Source organism: Zeugodacus cucurbitae, chromosome 5 (genome assembly GCF_028554725.1).
Source record: "Zeugodacus cucurbitae isolate PBARC_wt_2022May chromosome 5, idZeuCucr1.2, whole genome shotgun sequence".
In the NCBI taxonomy this organism is placed as follows: Eukaryota; Metazoa; Arthropoda; class Insecta; order Diptera; family Tephritidae; genus Zeugodacus; species Zeugodacus cucurbitae.
This window is the reverse complement of record NC_071670.1, coordinates 43,999,219-44,018,500: the sequence shown is the minus strand read 5'-3', so window position 1 is coordinate 44,018,500 and position 19,282 is coordinate 43,999,219. Positions and strand designations below refer to the sequence as shown.

Sequence of the window (19,282 nt, the reverse complement as noted above, 5' to 3'; positions counted from 1 at the left end):
ATTTTTTTATAATTTTTCTATAATATTTTAAAATTAAAAAGTTTCTTAAATATTTTTTTCATATGTAATAATATTTTTTTAATTTTTTATTACAAATATTTTAGTAAAAATTTTTTTCAAATTTTTTTCATGTTTTATTTATTTTTTATTTTTATTTTTAATAATTTTTCTATAATATATATATTAATAAAAAAATTAATTTTTTTTTTTTATTTTTAATAAAATTTTTTATAATTTTTCTATAATTTCAATTTCAATAATAAAAATTTTCAAAAAATTTAATATTTAATTTATTCATATGCCATATTGACTTGCAGCTAAATTTTTGTGAAAATGTTAATAATTTCAGCACAAAAAAAATATTAAATAATTCACCTATTCCCCACCAATAACTCCTAAAAATGCATAATTTATGAGTTTCGCTGATTTTTACCGTTATTTCATCATAAATAAATTCATAAACTATCAACGGAAAATATCAAATATCCAAACAACTACACAAAAACCTATATGTTTGTGTGAAATTAGCCGGTAACAGGAAGTCATAAATTTAAACCCTTTAAAATACCTGCATATAATAATTTTATTATGAAAATAATTGACAAACAGCAATTGGCAATTCATATGCACAAATGTGAATGTGAAAATGCTTTATGACTTATTTAGAGTTACTACAAAACATACAACAACAACGCCAGCAGCAGCAGTCAGAAGTGCTGTGTGTTATGTATACGCCACGCCGCACACTGGCGTTTGACGGTCGTGTATAGCGCTTAGCAAATAATATGCGAGCAATACAACTACAATACATATGCAATAACAATTACAAAAAAGTGAATATTGCAGATTTTTTCTATTCAAAAGTGCAGATATGTATGTGTATGCTGTTTGATGTACAATTTTACTTTTCAATTCCAAAGCAATTTGTTTATTAAATTCATACGCTTTTTTACTACTTTTTTTGTAATCAACTATTTGTACAACTGTTTGGTGCGAGTAATTGCCAGCACTTTTAATCACTTGTTTGCTGTATATGTGTTGTTTTATTGTTATTTGCATATAGTATCTCTATTGTACTGCTATTTGCGTATTTCTACTATTGTCTGTTTGTTGTTGTTTTAATTCGTTTAAGTGCTGCTCGCTCCAAAATTATTTAAATTCACTTTTGTGGTTGCTATTTTACTTTTATTTTCGGTTTCGCATACCCTTGCTGCCACAGCAGCCACTCTTTATGGTTTACTTACGTGTACTCCTCTTCATCGGACATGGTTATGGTTTGGGATTAAGAAACCTGCAAAACAAAGAGAATGCCGGTTAAAGTGTGTTTACGTCATATAGTGTAAGGATTAAATTGCATTAAATCGTGTTGAATGCAAACTTTATTAATATTTTATATGTTTGCTTGTTTGAGAATAAATATTTCTTAATTTCATATGCAATTGAGATTTTGTTGATCGATTGTTGCTTCTTAAGCGGCTTATTTCAAGGCATTGTGATTGTGCTAGAGTAAAAATGTTAAATAATAATACGATTTTGTTGTTGGTTTTGGTCATATATTCTGTAGAGCTAAAAAATTTCCGGAAAAATAACTACAGCAGAAATGAAAACAGAAACAGAATCTAAAAAACTAACTACAGAAACAGAATTATGAAAAAAACTGTTTTTATTGTTAGATTTTTCATTTTCTTTTAATTCTTTTGTAATCTCTAACGATTTGAGTGTGATATTCACAAAATCTTTTGTAAACAGAATTCATATATGTTGTAACAGAATACGATGTATTAACTACAGAAACAGAATTATGAAAAAAAAATTAGTTTCATTGCTATACTTTTCGTTTTCTACTAATTATTTTGTAAACTCTAAGGATTTGAGTGTGATATTAACAAAGTATTTCGTAAACAGAATTCATATGTGTTGTAACTACAGAAACAGAATTATTAAGAAAATGGTTTTCAATATGAATATTATTATTTTTTGTTTATATTACTATATGTTTCATACCCTTCTAATTATTATGTAATCTTATTATTTAATTTTGACAATAAATTTTTCTAAAACAGAATACATATGCATAGTAACTACAGAAACAGAATTATCAAGAAAACAGTTTTCTATATGAATTTTATTTATTTATTACTTTTTTGTCATAATTTTTTCTTCGAATTTTAATCCCGTTATTTCGGTATTTGAGTTTAACAAAACCGTAAATTTTCGTGATTTTGTAAAAATTATTTATATTTTTTAAAGAAATGATATTTTGTAATTTTTATTAAAAATATTTATTTTGTTATTATTTTTAGTATATTCGATTAAAATATATTGCTCAGAAGTGAAAAATTATTGTTTCTGTGTTACAAAAAATATTTATAAAATCTGCCATTTCTTTACAGAAATCCCGCCTTAAGTGAAATAATAAAACAGGATAGTTTTCAACGTGATCACTTTAAAGTATTTTGCAAATCTCTTGACATAACGAAACACTACTGGAATAAGAACATAAGCAGATAGCACTAGCACTGTAATAGATATACAAAAGGTATGTACAAATTATTTTCTTAGAAACAGAAACAGAAAGAGAAACAGAAATGCGAACATACTTAGATTTCGCTTAATGATTTAAGAAATTGCATTTCTCCTACTTCCAAAACTCAATTCAAAGCTACCATTTTGTCTATTGAAGCACGAAAACTACTAAAAAATATATTTCCATAATTTATATTAAGCCTTTTAAATGTAGCCATAGGGACAGGTGGCACATAAAAGCAAACTCAGTTATGTTAACCAACATTTTGCATGCCACAGTTGCAGCCACACAACCACACACACACACACGCATACAATTATGGAAAACGCAAATGAAAGCAATCACATAAAGTGCATATTTCACACATAAAAGTCAAGTCAAAAAACGAGCGAACGACTTGCTAGCTGTTCGAGGTGAGAATTGCACATACTTTTGGAAATAGCATATAAATCCATGTATGTATAGAGCAGCATATTTGTATATATGCCCGCAGTTTGCTTAGCGCAAATGGTTTTGGCGAAAATACGTTTGAATGCATTTTTAATTTGTTTTATTTATGCCGGCGGCAACAGACAAGCAAAGTAAACAAATTTCGCAAATTTTCTAAAATATTTGCGATCAAAAGTTTTGTGCTAACGCGCGTCATATTTAAAAATAAACGGTAAGCCAGGCATACGTGCACACACACACACACACAAATATGTATACATAAATACAGCTAAAACTACAAAAAAAGGAAATCCAAGCACGTAGACCGTATAGCAAGCAGTTCGTTGGTTGTTGTCGCTGCTGCTGCTCATTATCAAACAGTCCCCAGCCAAATGTGTTTGCAATGCTTCTATATATGTATGTATATATGTGTGTGTGTTGGCACCAAATCACTGCACATGAATATTTACAAATACACACACACTCAAGCAGACATACATTTATAAATATTTAATATATATTTTCACGTATTCTTTATAAATTTATATGACTTCCTTTATGTGTGTATGTGTGTGTGTGTGTGTGTGTGTGTGTTTGTGCTCATTTCAATCCCCTGTGTATGTGCATAAATGAGATTTTACATATGATTTTGTACCAGTTGCCGCTATTTATTTGCGCATAACACTTATGCATATAGCTACCAACAACTCACAAATGCATACATATTTACCAAAACCACTACAAGCAAATTTCTGAGGAAAATATGTTATTTTCTTCTTCTTTTTTTGTTGGTGTATAGTTTAAAAATAGATCGTATTGAATTTCCACAAGTTGAAAAGCTTCAACGAAAGAGCGCAAGAGAGTGAGTGAGGGTGAGTGGGTAGGCGCGTGGTAGAAGAGGTGTTGCGTTGCTCAATGTTATTGGGTAATAACAAATTAAATGCGCATAGCACCACACAACACTTCAGCGCTTAATAAGTTGATCTTTTCACAGGTGATATAGCACACGTATATACCTGCTTATGCCACTCTGTAGGTGTATATGTCTATCTCTCTCTATATATATAGGTGTATATGTGTTTGTGTGAGTTTGTATAAGAACTTTTGGTTACTATATTAATTGGCGTAAATGTGTGTTGTGTACTGTGCGCATACTTTTGCCGGGTGATACGACATTGAGCTGCGAAAAATAACCCATTGCGTGGGTGTGGAACATGCTTGTAGTGGGGTGTTTTCTAAATTATTGTTGGTGGATTTGAAAAATTATATATCTCCTTGTACATATTTGATTACTGACGTCTTGTTTATTTAGGAAAACATATTTTATGATTTTGTTTTTAGATTTTTTTTTGTATAAATTCAAGGTAGCTTTTATGAAAGATGATCTTATTTGCAGTGAATTGGATCATGTTTTAGAAGAATCTAGATTGTATTTTGATTTAGATTTTATAAAATCTTAATATTCGATAAAAGAGAGGAATAAACCTCAAATAGTATTAAAAATAGTTTTTTTTTATATTAAAAAAAAATCGCAAATTAACTGAAATATGTAGACTTAGTTGGTTGAGTATTTGATCCAAAGGAAAATGTATATCGAACAACTGACACTTTTTCTTAAAAAATCCAATAAAAATGATTGCAGATAACAATTTCAAGACTAATATTCATAAAAAAAAAATTAAATGACTACTATGAGTATTATATATATTACAATTATACAAAAAATTACAATAAAGGGTATTCACTTAGACTAATAGTCAATAATAATTTATAAATTTTCAAAAAGTCAATCAAATAATGGTAGTCAGACTCCAATAGGTTGACAAAAATTTTTGAGACAAAATACGGAAGCTTCTATGGGGGTATTCGTTTGAATTTGTTTAGTAAAAATTATCAACCAAAAACATAGAAATGATAAAGCGCTTCATATGCAACTAATAGTTTTGATGGAGTATTGATTTTTTTTATAAAAAATGTAAAGAAAATATTGTTAATCGTCTTAGTTAATAAAAATTCTCAAAATAATTATTAATTTATGAACTTTTAGGCCATTTGGGGTATTCACTTTGGGTGAAAAATTAAAAAAAAAATAATTTTAATTGATATAAATATACATTTTAAACCAAAATTAATTACAAATTGAACTGAACAAAATATTTAGCCAATTTTTCATAATCTTTTAAAAAATTATGAAAAAAAAATTATTCCAAAATATTTTTCTTTTATATTTTTCCATTTTATTTATTTTTTTTTTTTGATTTTTACCGATTTTTTTTTTACCAAAAATTTTTTTTTTTTTTTTTTTGAATTATTAATCTACCAAATTTTTTTATATTTTTAACAAAAAAAAAACATTTACCATTTTTATATTTCTATCAACATTTTTTTATAATTTTAAAAATTAATTACAAAAAAATTTTTAAAAATCAATTACAAATTGAACTGAACAAATTATTTGGCCAACTAATATTTTATTATCTTTTAAAAATAATTTTAAAAAATCTTTTAATCTAATTTTTTTTTTAATTTTTAGGAAAAAAACTTTAAAAAATCATTTTAAAAAATATTTTCATCTGAAATTTTTTTTTATATATTTTACCAAAAAAAATATTTTTTTTTAATTTTTACCAAAAATATTTTTTTTTGTAATTTTTAATCCAAAATATTTCTTTATATTTTTACAAAAGAAATCAAATTTAGTCCACTGAAATTCCTATGTTTACATGATATTTTTATCCTCAAATTATCTGTTAGTGTCACTAAATTCTCTGTACATATACATTATTTACCTACATATATCACATAGCATAAATATATGTATGCATGTATATGTGTGTCACTAAATTTAATAATACAAGTATCAAATGGCAGAATTCCAAATTTAATAAAAATGACAGCGTACAACAAAATACCTGCTGTCTAAATTCTCCTCTGTATATGTACGTGAATTTGTGTAGTAGAAAAAAATACAACAATAACAAAAAATACCAATAAAAATAGCAAATTGCGTAGGCGAAACGCATTGATCGTCGACACACAAATACATACAAACAACGAAACATAAGTGGACTAAACTTAACGGCAAGGGCTTTCGCTAACATAATTTCGACACGAAGCCCTAAAGAAACGAAAAGCTCTAAGCACTTCGTGTGTGCGATTTTAGGCGATCGCTAGCGAGCTATTTCCTATAACTGAATATTGCTTTTTTTTACTTTTTTCTTGAGTGTGTGTGTGTGTTTGAGTGGGTGTTTCTGTGATTTTTTTTCATGTGTATGTGCGCGTTATTCCAGTTTATGATTTCCAATTTTCCATTTGTTTATCGCTACGAAATTTCCGTATTTAGCGCGTCTTAGCGGTTGCTCTCATTTTTTTCAGATTTTTTTTGGAGTTTTTGTGTGCGCTTACACACACTCAAACAAAATTGAATATTCAACCAAACAGCAAATTTGCTATTTTCATTAGTTTTTATGCTTTCCTTTTAGTTTTTCTTCGTTTTTCTTACTCTTTCAATTTTTTTTTTTCTTATTTTTCTCGCTTATTTTCATATTTTTCTTCTCTGGTTTTCTCTCTATGCTTTCATTTCAATTTATTTTGCCAAGGTGGCAACTGCATATATATGTATATATAAAATATATATATGTCTGTATGTATCTCATGAAATTTATTTTTAAATTCACTCGCAACACATATTTTTATTTTTATTTTAAATTTTTTTTGTTTTTGTTGTTGCGCTGCTGTGTGTATTCATGCGTCTCATATGTATGTATATATGTATGAGATTTTTACTGTGCGCGTGTGTGTGTGTCTTTATATGTATCAATATAGTGTGACAGTGGCAGCTGCAGCCAAAGCGCTCTTGTGTTGTTACCTCACTTTATATATATATATACATATGTATATGTATATTTATTTGCCTGTATGTGTCCACATATTTTCTCGCCTTGGCTGCTGGCTCTTCTTGGCTCTTGCTGTTGCTTCTACATTGTATTGAATTTTCATGTGTTTATTTTTCGTTTAATTTTTTGTTGTTATTGCTGTTTCTCTTCTTTTTTGTTTCATTTTGTTTGGTATTTGTATGCTATTGGTCCACACCGATCGTTCGCTATATCATGTAACACACTGAGCTCAGGCCCCGATGTCTATTTTTGGCCATATGTAGATCTCAGGCGCCTGACGTGCCACCAAATGTATGCACAGCATCATCGCATACCGTTGCGTTGCCGTGGTGGTGCGTAGCAGGCGTTTGAAGCGCATAGAGTGTGTGGAGGTAGAGTGTGTACTTGAGTATATTATTTATTGTTATTTTTATTTTTTTATGCTTTATTTAAGGAGGAGACTTTAATATTATTAAAATTTATAAATGTTTTGCTGTTTTTTTTTTTAAGTTAAATTTTTTTATTATTAATTTTTTTAATATTTATTTTCAAAAATAAAAAAAATTAATCAAATATGATTTCAAAAGGTAAAAAATTAAGAAAATATTTTAATTGCTTAAAATCGATTAATCGATCAATTAAAAAAATTGTTTGAAATTTTTATTTGGTAAAAAAAAATATTTTTTATGCAAATTTATGAAATATATTTTTTATGAAAATGCTAATAGTTATATGTTTCAGTATTTAATATGAATTTCAAAAAATTTCAATACAATTATTTTTCAAATTTAACTTACTTATAGAATTTTTTTTAATATTAAATTATTTACTCGTATTTTTGTCTTCTCTAAATATTTTTATTTTTTTCAAATTCGAAATAATTTATGATTTTTAGAACAATGGAAAAAAATAATTATATTATATTTTTAATATTTTTTATTTATGAATTTCAACTTATCTTTAGTTAAAAAAATTTTCTTCAAAAAATTTTCCAAATTTTTTTCTAGTTAAAATTTATTTTTTTAAATTGATAATTTCATGCTCTGCTCCATATTTACGTAATATTTTTCAAAACATATTTTTCAAATCATATTTTTCATTATTATTTTTAACAGCGCCATATATTCAAAATTTCCACATCGTTATCCTTTTGCTGCTTTCAAAATTTTCAGCTCCACTCGCAGGTTTTACGCCACAAAAGCACACACACACACACACTTTCTTCGTCGAAAAAGTAAAAAAGTTCACATAATTCAGTTTAATAGGTCACTAATGCGTACATAATATTTCGAAATTTTCTAAATTTCTTTGATAACTCAACAATTTCTCAGCACAAATTCAGCAAATTCGCAGAAATGTCCAGTGCCGTTATATAATATTTTTTTATTTATTTGATATTTAAAGTCCTCACTTCGAGTGCCTTGCACTCACTGCGACAACCACAAAGCCTTGATATGCTCACAAGGATAATGTAGTTTATAATTTATTGCAGTTATTTTCTATTTTTTTTTACATTTCAAAACTTTTGCTTCAAAAATTCGGGTAAAAAATATTTTTTTTCATAATATATAAAATATTAGATAGTGTTATTTGAATATTTATGAATTTTCTTTCAGCTATAGTCTGCAAATAGCAAAGTACTGTAGACTTACTTAGGGAAAAGAAACAAACTTAAACTCTCTACGATAGTCCGAGCAGCTGGCGACGTTGGGAGCGAATGCTGCGGTTCGACTAAACAGACTGACGATCAAGCAAGAAACCAGTGCGTTATGTTGAGGAAATTTTTCCGAATTCTACAATTTACCCCACGCACACAAATGCAATTTAATTGCGCACAACAACAAAAACGGCTGGTATAACGCTTAGACGGCCGTGTGATCGTGTGCAATTCGCTTGTGCGCGAGAGCGCCAATGTGTGTGAGCGGCAGCGCTGTATGCTACTCAGCATGAGCCACGCGTGTGTGTGCGAGTGAGACAACAGCAGGTTGTCAAGCCTTCAGGTGGGTAGCGGTGTGAGCTTTTGGTTGGTGCTGAGCAGGCGGCGAACGGTGCGGGCAGGTGGGTGGTGGGCGTTTGAGCGGTGACCGGAGTAAGGAAGGAGGAAGTATGTGTGTGTGTGTGTGAAGGCTGATGCTGATGCCTGATCGCTGATATTAATAGTGTTGTTGTTGCTGTGCTATAGATGCTACTACTGTTGTTGTTCTTGCTGTTGTTGTGCTATCATAAACAGATCTAATTTGAAATCTAAACTTTTGATTTGAAAAATTTTTGCTTCTTCACATGCATACAACAACAACAAATACACACACACTAGTAAACAACAATCCACCTACATGTTGCAGCAGTCAACAACAGTAACAACAACAGCGATGTACAACCACCAAGCAGCTGTTGTTGTTGTTGTTGGTACGTTTGTGTGTGTGTCATGCGTGTTGTGCGCCGGTGGTTGATTTCCTTCGTATTTTTTTGGCTTTTTTGTTGCTTTTTGTATGGGTGTTGCTGCCAAAACCGCTATAGTTGACTGTGATTCATATGAACGTCGCCGGGTGCGGCCGCTATTTTGCGCGTAGTTGCTGGCCATCGAAGGCTGGCTGGCTGGCCTCTTAGTGTAGGCGAGTATTTGTGGCTTTGGTTGAAAGTAAAAAAAATAAATAAATGAAAAAAAGCAAAGAATTTGTGTGCGGTCGCTTGATTTTATTAAAAATGCTTGCATTGTACATACATGAAATTGAAAATATTTTTCACAATTTTTTTTTTTTTTAATTTTTTAATTTAAAAAATTATTATTTTTTTAAGCAAATTTTTTTATTCATTTTTTCAACTTCATATATATTTCGCGCATATTTTCATAAGCTTTTTATAACAGCAGCGCCGGTGCACACAACAGTTTATTGCTTAATATGCGATTTCAGCCAGGCGGTGCACACGGGGCGTATACGTAACATGCGGACGCTGCTATGAATATTCAAGAATAATTGCATATTGCTACAAGATACATGCAATAAATGCATAGTTCGACAACTGTAGGCATAAATGCAAAAATATATACATACATATATGTATATATATATATATATATATATATATATTCACTTGCTTCTATGTAAAAAAAAGTATGCACTTATGAGCTTCATACGCTTTTGCGCTGCAATAAATTTTTTTTGTTGGCATGCAATCTTGTCAAATGTTGTTTGCGTAAAATTCAAACGAAAATATGCCCAAACGAGCACACTTTCAACATATCTATATCGCTGCTTCTTCTGCATCATGTAAGACACCAGGCATTTCTACAGAGGCCTAAGCAGTTTTGCCGCTAACCTCCTAAATTTAAGTCCAACTTTGTGTGGCCATTCAGCAGTTTGACAATTTGTTTGCGTTGCACATTCAAACACACATACATACTCACATACTCACATACACATACATGATTTGTATACGCTTGCATGCACAAATGCTTCGCTATTGCGGCCCATTGCATTTCCTTGCAATTCCTGTTTGGCTTTGCCGCAAATCGACCGGCTACATACAGCTGTTGCTGCTTTACTACAGCATTGTTGTTGTTGTTCTTATTTTTATTGCCAATGGGCAGTGGGCCAAGTGATGCTCACTGCACACCACATCCTGCACAGCAATGCATAAGCGGACAGACAACGCTAGTCAACAAGCGAAAAACCAAAAAAAAATAAAAAAAAAAAATTAAAAAATTCAAAAAAAAATTTAAAAAAAATTTCAAAATTAAAAAAAAATTGTAAAAAAAAATCTTGTAATGCATTCCCTCAAAGCAACAACAACAACTAGCATGCATGCAATGCAACCAACTCTCAAGCAGAAACACATTCATATGAATATCCCATATACATATACTCTTATGCCGCTCTGCATTCATGTATTCATACGTTATTGCATGCACTCGTCTAAGCATTGAATTAAATTTATTTCAAGTTAATAAATATGTTTATTTGTATGCATGCCATGTATGCGCTGCATATGTTTAGTGTATGGTGCATAGATTAAATTTTGATTTCATATTAAATGGCAAATGCGACTGTCTGTTTGGCCATTTTGGTATTCGTGAAATGCGCATATGCCTGATTTTAGCCTAACCCCACCGGGAATTATGTTGAAATTTCACATATTTGGCAAGCGCTTTTGCATTAGCATGCATACGGCCAAAGTATTTTTCAATCATATTTAGCAAGTGTTGAAATTTTGTATTTTTATTAAAAGAGCTTAGTGTCGCTGGCAAATATTTATATTTCAGTAATTAGTTAATAATTATTGCCAAATATCATCCAATGAGTTCATAATTACGTTACATAAGCAATCGCTTTGTATTATTAAATTTACTGAAATATTTTTGAAATTTACACAGGCATATCTATAGCATTTGCATATGTAATATTTAATATTTAATACAAAATTACTAGCTAAAAAAGTATCGCCAAAACTTCACACAAGCCAGTGAAATTTGAATCATTGTGTCTACAAGCTCTCAACTGATGTTATTGAAAATCAAGTACATTTTTGAAAACTGTAGGTAGGTAGGTAGGAGTGCGCCATTTCGGCTAAATTCAAAATGATGCACTATTGTGAAACCTTTATATATTATTATCTCGTTTCATCGTCAAACCGTTTGGCACTTATCTTATCTCCGTAATAATTTTTGTGGACACCCATTTTTGGTTTTGTGCTTGATGGATCCTAATAGTTTTATGTCTGGTCTATGATAGGGCTGAGCATTCGCTGAGAAAGTGCAAAACCCTTTCCATATTCCCGTCTAATTTTCAGGAACGACAGATTTCGTTATATTGTGTGCTCATTTTACGCGCGTATTCTCCGATAGGCCCCGTTATCGCAGCTGTAAGTTTAAATATGCTTTTTCTGGATTAATTTATTAGGTCTACAACTTTGCTTCCGCCGTTTTTTTTTTTTAATTTAAGGGTTTTCTTCATTTAAGACAACCTCACCGTACGTATCAGAAAGCATTCGATGAGCCTCAGCCGCACCTTTCTTGGAATTAAAAAATAAAAGCAAAATTTCCCGCAAATGTCGAGAATTCGGCTCAAAAAGTGAAGAAGTTTGAGATGCAAACAGATCTCTACAAAATTTTGTTGGGTTAATTTTGACAAAATGTCCAAGATCGATATAAAAAAATCGATTTAGTCGACCAGTGCTTGACCCTAGAGACATCTATTGGAAAACGGCGGAAGCAAAGTTGTAGTAATAGATCATTGGTTCTTTTCCCATCATATATAGGCCACCAAATCTGCTTTGCTATATTTGTTTGTCGATTTCCATCTTTCCTAAGCAATCTTCTCGTATTGTTTGTAAAGATCTCGTTTGACAGTGCTTGATGGGCATAGTATTTCTCCGCTTCGGATTCATCCTGAGAAGCTCCAATCTTTGCCAATTTTTTTGGATTTTGGTTTCCGAAAATGTTCCTGTGTCCGGGAACCCATATTATGGACAGGTGAATTTGTCCTACAAGTGAGCTCAAAGCTTTTCTACAGTTATTGACTGCCCTTGAATTAATCTTTGGCGACGTCAAAAACTAACTATACCGCCTGACTGTCTGTATAAATATTTACTTTCTCCATTCTCTCGTAGTTGTCCGGTAGAGCATCACATGCCTTCTTTATACCTAGTACTTCCGCTTGGAAAATGCTAGATGAGTTTGGTAGACGGAAAAAGAGAGAGATATCAATATCCTTGGATTATACCCACCTCCCTGCACCGCAATCAATTTTAGATCAATCGGTATATAAAGTTTATGAGACTTTTCATATTTCATATCAACTGTTCAGACACTTATACAGTTAGAATTTTCAAATTTTTTTTTATTTCATTTTCTTAATGTACATATATTTAAGAATACACACAGAAAATTTCATATCGTTCCAGTGAATATTTTCAAAGTTACAAGCAAATGAAAAATTTGAAAAGGTGTTTCAGTGTGCTTTTAAGTACAAGGTCCAGACTTTAAACGCGTTTTTCTCAAAATGGTGTTTTCAAAGTCGGTGACCAACATTACTCGAAAACGGCTAGACCGATTAGTCTCAAATTTTAACACGACCTTCTTAAATATATTTTTTAGTAATTAATCGTAGATTTTTTCTCTCCGATAAATATTTTTGTTTTAATAAACAATTTAAGGCCGAAATTTCGGTGAAAAATCGATTTTTTTTTTGAGAAACCGCCATTTTGTCAAAAAATTTTATTTTGCTTATTCCTTCGATTAATTACTAGATTTAACATTATTTTAACGAAATCTGTTTGGTTTTTTAATTTCGGATGATCCAGTTCCGAGATATAGTGGTCACCGCCAAACATCTTTTTTGAGAGGAGCTCCTGGAGATCAGCTGTAGCTCTTTTTCAAATAAATATTTTTACTAAAACTAAGACTTAAAATACAGTTAAAAGATACCATAATATGTGTATAAATTTTTGGATCAATAAATTAAAAAGTTTTCTCAGAAAAAATTCTGGAAAATTCACTTTTTTTCGGCCGTCTAACTGTATATAACCCCTTAAGGTGGTCATCCCATGTGAAGGGTTGTTTTTAGGTTTTTTTTTAGTATTTTTTCTACGACCAGTAAATAGATAGAGCTTTTAGTTTATTATCATTTCATAACATATATTTCAATAGTATAAATGAATGTGTAGAACATGAGTTGCAGCGTTCTGAACGCCCCCCCACGAATTGCGCATTTTGCGTTTTTTTCCAGTTTCTTGCTATAAAAAGTCTAAATTTTGAGATTTTTTTTTGATAATAGAGCGTTCATGTATTTTCATGTGCTTAGTGCACCCTACAAATTTCAAGTCTTGCGATCCGTATTTGAAATGTAATGGAGGTATGTTTGAAAACAAAGTATTGAGAAATACGCCTCCAAAGTATCCAGCTGCCAACGCAGTGTTTCGAACAGCTCCTTCCTTTAAGGCCTCGGCCACACAATGAGCGGCCTATGAGTGGCATTTTTGAGCGGCTGTATGAAGTTAGATCTCTAACGCGATTCTGTCTATTAATTTTTGACGCTTCATTCATTTAATTGCGCTAAATTTTATAATTACGTATACGCCGTGTGTACATTGCCATAACTTGGTGACTAAACACCGCTCTAAAGTTTGTGACAGGTTTATGAGGTAGGATTAAAAGGTAGAAAAAGTGCGTTCGTACATATGTAATATCCGGAAAAAAGTCACTAGTTTTTTGTATCAACTAAGAAAGCGCGTCGAGTACAGAGATCGTCCCATATTCATAATTCGAGTAAAATCTAGTTACGAGTCAGATAGATTTTCATTCCACTATGTTAATGTTTTCCAAATTGCTACAGGTCGACAGCGATCATAAGCTTTTTTCTATTATAAATTATAATATTACCTCATATACGAGATGTATTGAAAAAAAACGGGAATTTTAAAATTTTGCGGTTTTGGATATGTCTTAGCCTCCATATTCATCAGACATGACTGCGTGTGACTTTTTCCTATTACCAGAACTAAAGATAACCTTAAAGGACCGCTGTTTTATAAGCATACGAGAAATCGCTGGAAGAGTCAAAGGCTATTCTAAAATTCGAGTTTAACAAATGCTTCGAGGATTGGAAGAAGCGCTGGCGTAAGTGCATAATATCAAATGAGAAAGTAGTAGATGAATAAATAAATATTTTTAAGGAAATGATTTTCAGATTATCCATTTTTAACGCTTTATTCGATTTTTTTTATCCGTTTGTAAATTTCATTCAAATACATTATCATATGAAAGAGTTTAAATTCCACTCGAATGTTTGTGGCAGGCTTTTTAAGGTAGGCTTAAGAGATTACTACCTCTTGTTGAATAGTAAATCTGTAATAATAGAATATAAATTAACCCCTTCCACTGTCTTTTAACTAAAGAAAACGTCGAAAGTATAAGGGGATCCCTTAATATTTCATATCCTACTCATAATTCGAAGATCTTTGATAGTGAATTCTGTCAGAGCTCCATTTCATAAATTATATTTTTATTTTTAGACAAATAATTTTCGCGGTGGGAATGTGAAATTTTAATTGGCGACTTACAAAATGAAAGTGTTTGTTCACCAAACCAAATCCAACATATGTATACCTGAAATCCAACAAATATTCTAAAGCCATCTCCTCTCATTGTCTAGCAATAGTAAGCTTTCGTGCGTACTTCTATCAAGATAAAGAAATCATAAAAGTGTCCCACAATGCGAAGTTGGCTTTAAGTTACTGTAAAAGACTCCTTCATTTGTTGTATAAAATTTGGTCATATATCTCAAGAACAGAAACTCGGCGAAGCATTTAGAATTCGGTATTATTACGCATACATTTAAGTTATATTTATACATTATACTATGAGAATGTAATGAGGCTTTATTCGATTTACAATAGTTTTGAAAAATGAAGCAAATTACTTAGAGAAATTCAGACAATTGTCTAATTAGAGCCTATTTAAATATATCTTCAGCACAAAAATACTAAGTAACTGATTTCATTCTATTTCTATTTCTTTAAGTAGCCTCTGTTACGGCTAATTGTGATTGACTGCACTGACATATTTCTAAGAAAATATTTCCACTTTAAGTTTCCCCTATGTATAAACATATGTAAACAGGTGGTTGTGATTTCATATCTCGTTCGTTAATAGATATAATAGTATTTCACAGCATTGTATGTATTCGAATGTTGATGGATTGATCCATAGAATGCGAGAAAGATTTCCATAATTTATTTATAGCCACATATAAAAAGCACCAAGTGGAAACATATGAACTTCTTTTGTAGTGCATGGATGGAAAGAAAACTACAAATTGCAAGAAAAATCTAGAAAAAGATTCGCCCAAATGAAAATGCTATATAAGCGTGTATTCTTAATAAGACTGCAACTCAAACGATGTTGCAATACTTAACACAGACGGTATTCAATTCTCATTATATTTAAATATTAGATATATAAATTTAACATTTAAAATAGCGATTTTACAATTCTCGAATTATTTTTATTTACACAAAAATATTTAATGTCTGCCTTCCTTGTCTTCATCTTCACCAAGTGGTTATTTTTACACACTAAGCAAACCAACACACACACTTACGACTATAGTCTATTAATATAGTAGAAAAAATTTTTCATCTTGTTATTCGAACGACAAAATTCTTCTTTTCAGTAAATAATCGAGAATGAATTTATTTTCAAATCACTTCATAAAGTAGTAGTATTGAGTAATCAAAATAATAATAAATGGCTCTTAGAACTTTCGTAAGTGTTTGGTTGAGTTCCTCTTCAATAAAAATAAATATCTGCCAAATTATTAAGGAAAAAAGCTATTTACTCAAGTATTTACTAGGTTGTCAAATATGCATTTAAATATTTTTATATAGTATGCTTGAAGGTAAAGACTTCAGTATTAATAAGTCAATAATACATATGAGTATACAAATAAATATATATGTAAGACAGTATATATGTATATAATATATGTATATACCCATATTTTTTGACATTTGAATTTATATATTATATATGTATGCATATAATATACTTGTTAATGTTTACATACAATACTTGGAACTATTTATAAATTAAAATAGATTTTTTCTTCATTCAAAAACAATTTTGTCAAAATATAGAAGACAACTGTTGATAAATTTGAAGCGTAATTAAGGTTAGTAGCCCACTAAGTATAGTTGCACGGATGATAATAGTTTTATTTATATTATATGAGGTTAATAAAATGATAAGCTATGAAAAAAGTTTAGATATCCTATAGCTTTGCTCCTTGTTACACTGAGGGGGATAATCTTATCGATGTAACACCCATTTCATGTTCGATATTCGTACGAAATTCATCAATCGTCGCTAGACCATAGACTAAATAATAGACGTAAATAATTTAACGGCGCCAAATCGCACGACCGTGACGGCAGAATTGACTGTGCCATTTCGTGAGATAACACGTTTACCAAATTTGGTTTCCGTGGCTTGTGGCGCCATCCTGTTGGAACCACATATGTCCAAGTCCATATCATCCGATTCGGGCCAAAAATATTTGGTTATCATTGAGCGGTAGCGATTCCCATTCACAGCAGGTCTTGATCATCACGGAAGAAGTACGGCACAATAACGCCGCCGGCCCATAAACCGCACCAAACCGTAATTTTTTCGGGACTCTGGAGTACGTGTGGATTGCTGCCTGATTAATAACGCATATTTTTCTTATTGACAAAGTCATTCAGCCAGAATCGCTGAGGATGATTTTTCGTTGAAAATCCGGATAATTTTCAAGTTGTTGCTCAGCCCAATTCAAGAACATACGACGATGCTGGTGGTCAAGCGGCTTCAGTTCCTGCGTCAATTTGTTATTGTAGGGATGTAGGCCAAAATCTTTTCGCAAAATTCGACACAACAACGTCACAGAGATACCCAACGCTTGAGAACAACGTGTGAGCCACTGATTTAGGTCTATATACTCGACATTACGGGAACTTCTTTGTCTCACTGGCACTGGAACATTTTGTACTGTGCCTATGGATTCAAATTTTTCCACTATGCGCTCAATTGTTGATCTGACAGACCGACTATGACGACCATAAAGTGGACGTTGAGACCAATGACTCCGAATTTCGGTAGTAAATTTTAATAAGTGCGACTCGTTTTTGGATCGCATATCTTTCCATGATGAAATGGCAAACCTTACTGAAGAGAATTGTCAAAAGACTAAAGGGACTACTTTTGTAGCGTTCCCTTTGAAAACCCCTTTATAAGCCGATACGCTACCGAATAAGATGGAAATCAGTTGACCACCTCTCTTAACATGGATTAAATTTCACTTCGCATTACAAATTTCTCGCTTACCTATAACTCACCAAGTTCCTAATCATAATTTATAATAATGTACACAGGGCGTATACTTGACTTTTTCAGATTTTTTTTAAATATAGAAATTAAAAATCAGCTAGTAGGCGCTACTTAAAATTAAATAAAAATAGTGGATTTATTTGAATTAGAATTATTGAAGAACTAACATTTTCTAGATTCTTCTCGCGACGTTCTCTTAGTTTTTAACTTAGAAAAATTAACTAACTTTTACATTTTAAATTACCAATAACTAATAGGAACTAATTTTAAACTTTAAAAGTGGATTTAAGAAAAGTCTTTTGAAGTTATGATGATTCTCAAAATTTCATAAAAATTACCAAACTGTATAATACCAAACTGTATTCTAACTCCCCTGATAAGACCAGATCTCATTCTCCTTTTTTGATGAATTTTATAAAAATATTTGATTGGTTATAGAAATATACAAATGCGGCATTTATTTTTACAAATTACATCAATATAGTATGTGATTTTTGAATATTTTGGCAATACTTCAAACTGCAGCAAATGTTTCCAATGACGTCTGGAAAGGTGTTTTGTGAAATGTGCTGCATTTCATCACTAATATATTATTTTTTTTGTTCAAGAGGCGCTGATTTGGTGTTGAAAACTTTTCCTTTAAGATATGCACAAGGGAAAGATATCATTAAAAATATGTCTTTGTCTAAAAATCTTAATTGTAGGGAAGGTAAACTACTTTTTATCCTAATTAAAATCAATTAGGTTTATATTAAGTTAGTGGTTGTCTTTCGACGCACGCAAGCCTTTGGTAGACTCATTATGATAATCAACTGCACTTTCAAGCCATCAAATCGACATTTAAACTTCTTTCAATGTACTAGACTGTTTTTTACCACATTTCAGTCAAAACAACCGCATGTAGGCAATCTTGTCCGTAGCAAATCTTTTCATTCACTCCTAAGATCCACCTGTGTATCAGCGAATATACGAGTATAGTAGAGTTTCTAAAATATGATCTACGTTCCTCTTGTTAGTCATGTTTCCTCTTCCCGCTTTCACTCCCGAGTTTTTGTTTTTTAGAGCAGTGATATCGTATATTTTTATTTAAAAATAAATCTCGTTCCAAAAATACTTATTTGCTAACTGTTATGAAAAAAATTACAAAATAGATCAATATTATTAATAAAAAAATTATAGTTTCAAATATAACTATTTCGCAAAAAATATGCTTATTTCTGAAAAAGTATAATTTTTTTTTTTTATAAAAAATTTCAAATAAATTTTTTTATACTCTCGCAACAAATGTTGCTAAAGAGATTATTATAGTTTTGTTCACATAACGGTTGTTTGTAACACCCAAAACTAAACGAGTTAGATATAGGGTTATATATACCAAAGTAATCAGGGTGACGAGTAATGTTCAAATCCGGATGTCTGTCCGTCCGTCCGTCCGTCCGTCCGTCCGTCTGTGCAAGCTGTAACTTGAGTAAAAATTAAGATATATTGATAAACTTGGCACACTTATTTCTTGACACCATAGGAAGGTTGCTTTCGAAAATGAGCAAAATCGGACCACTGCCACGCCCACAAAATGGCGAAAACCGAAAA

At 31.0% G+C, this 19,282-nt stretch overlaps 2 protein-coding genes across 15 annotated transcripts in view; one reads left to right on the top strand and one right to left on the bottom strand.

Moving 5' to 3' along the window:
- Positions 1 to 2,538, top strand: part of LOC105213764 (protein-tyrosine sulfotransferase) — a 142,131-nt gene extending 139,593 nt beyond the window's left edge. Inside the window, exon 8 of the transcript XR_008471157.1 lies at positions 2,394 to 2,538. The gene's annotated coding sequence lies outside the window, so the exon portion shown is untranslated. The remainder of the gene's footprint in view (positions 1 to 2,393) is intronic.
- LOC105219228 (troponin T, skeletal muscle) overlaps positions 1 to 19,282 on the bottom strand; it is a 39,952-nt gene that overhangs the window by 11,607 nt on the left and 9,063 nt on the right. For 3 of the 14 annotated variants that reach the window (XM_054230466.1, XM_054230469.1, XM_054230473.1), the window contains exons 1-2: positions 8,484 to 8,629; positions 1,245 to 1,291 (exon numbers count right to left, since the gene is read on the bottom strand). The exons of 4 other annotated variants lie outside the window; for them this stretch is intronic. In XM_054230466.1, coding sequence (XP_054086441.1) covers positions 1,245 to 1,267 — 23 coding nt within the window. In that variant the 5' untranslated portion in view covers positions 1,268 to 1,291; positions 8,484 to 8,629. Of the gene's footprint in view, positions 1 to 1,244; positions 1,292 to 8,483; positions 8,631 to 19,282 lie in introns of those variants that run through there. 7 more of the 14 variants (XM_054230465.1, XM_054230468.1, XM_054230471.1 and 4 more) reach the window with 3 other exon arrangements.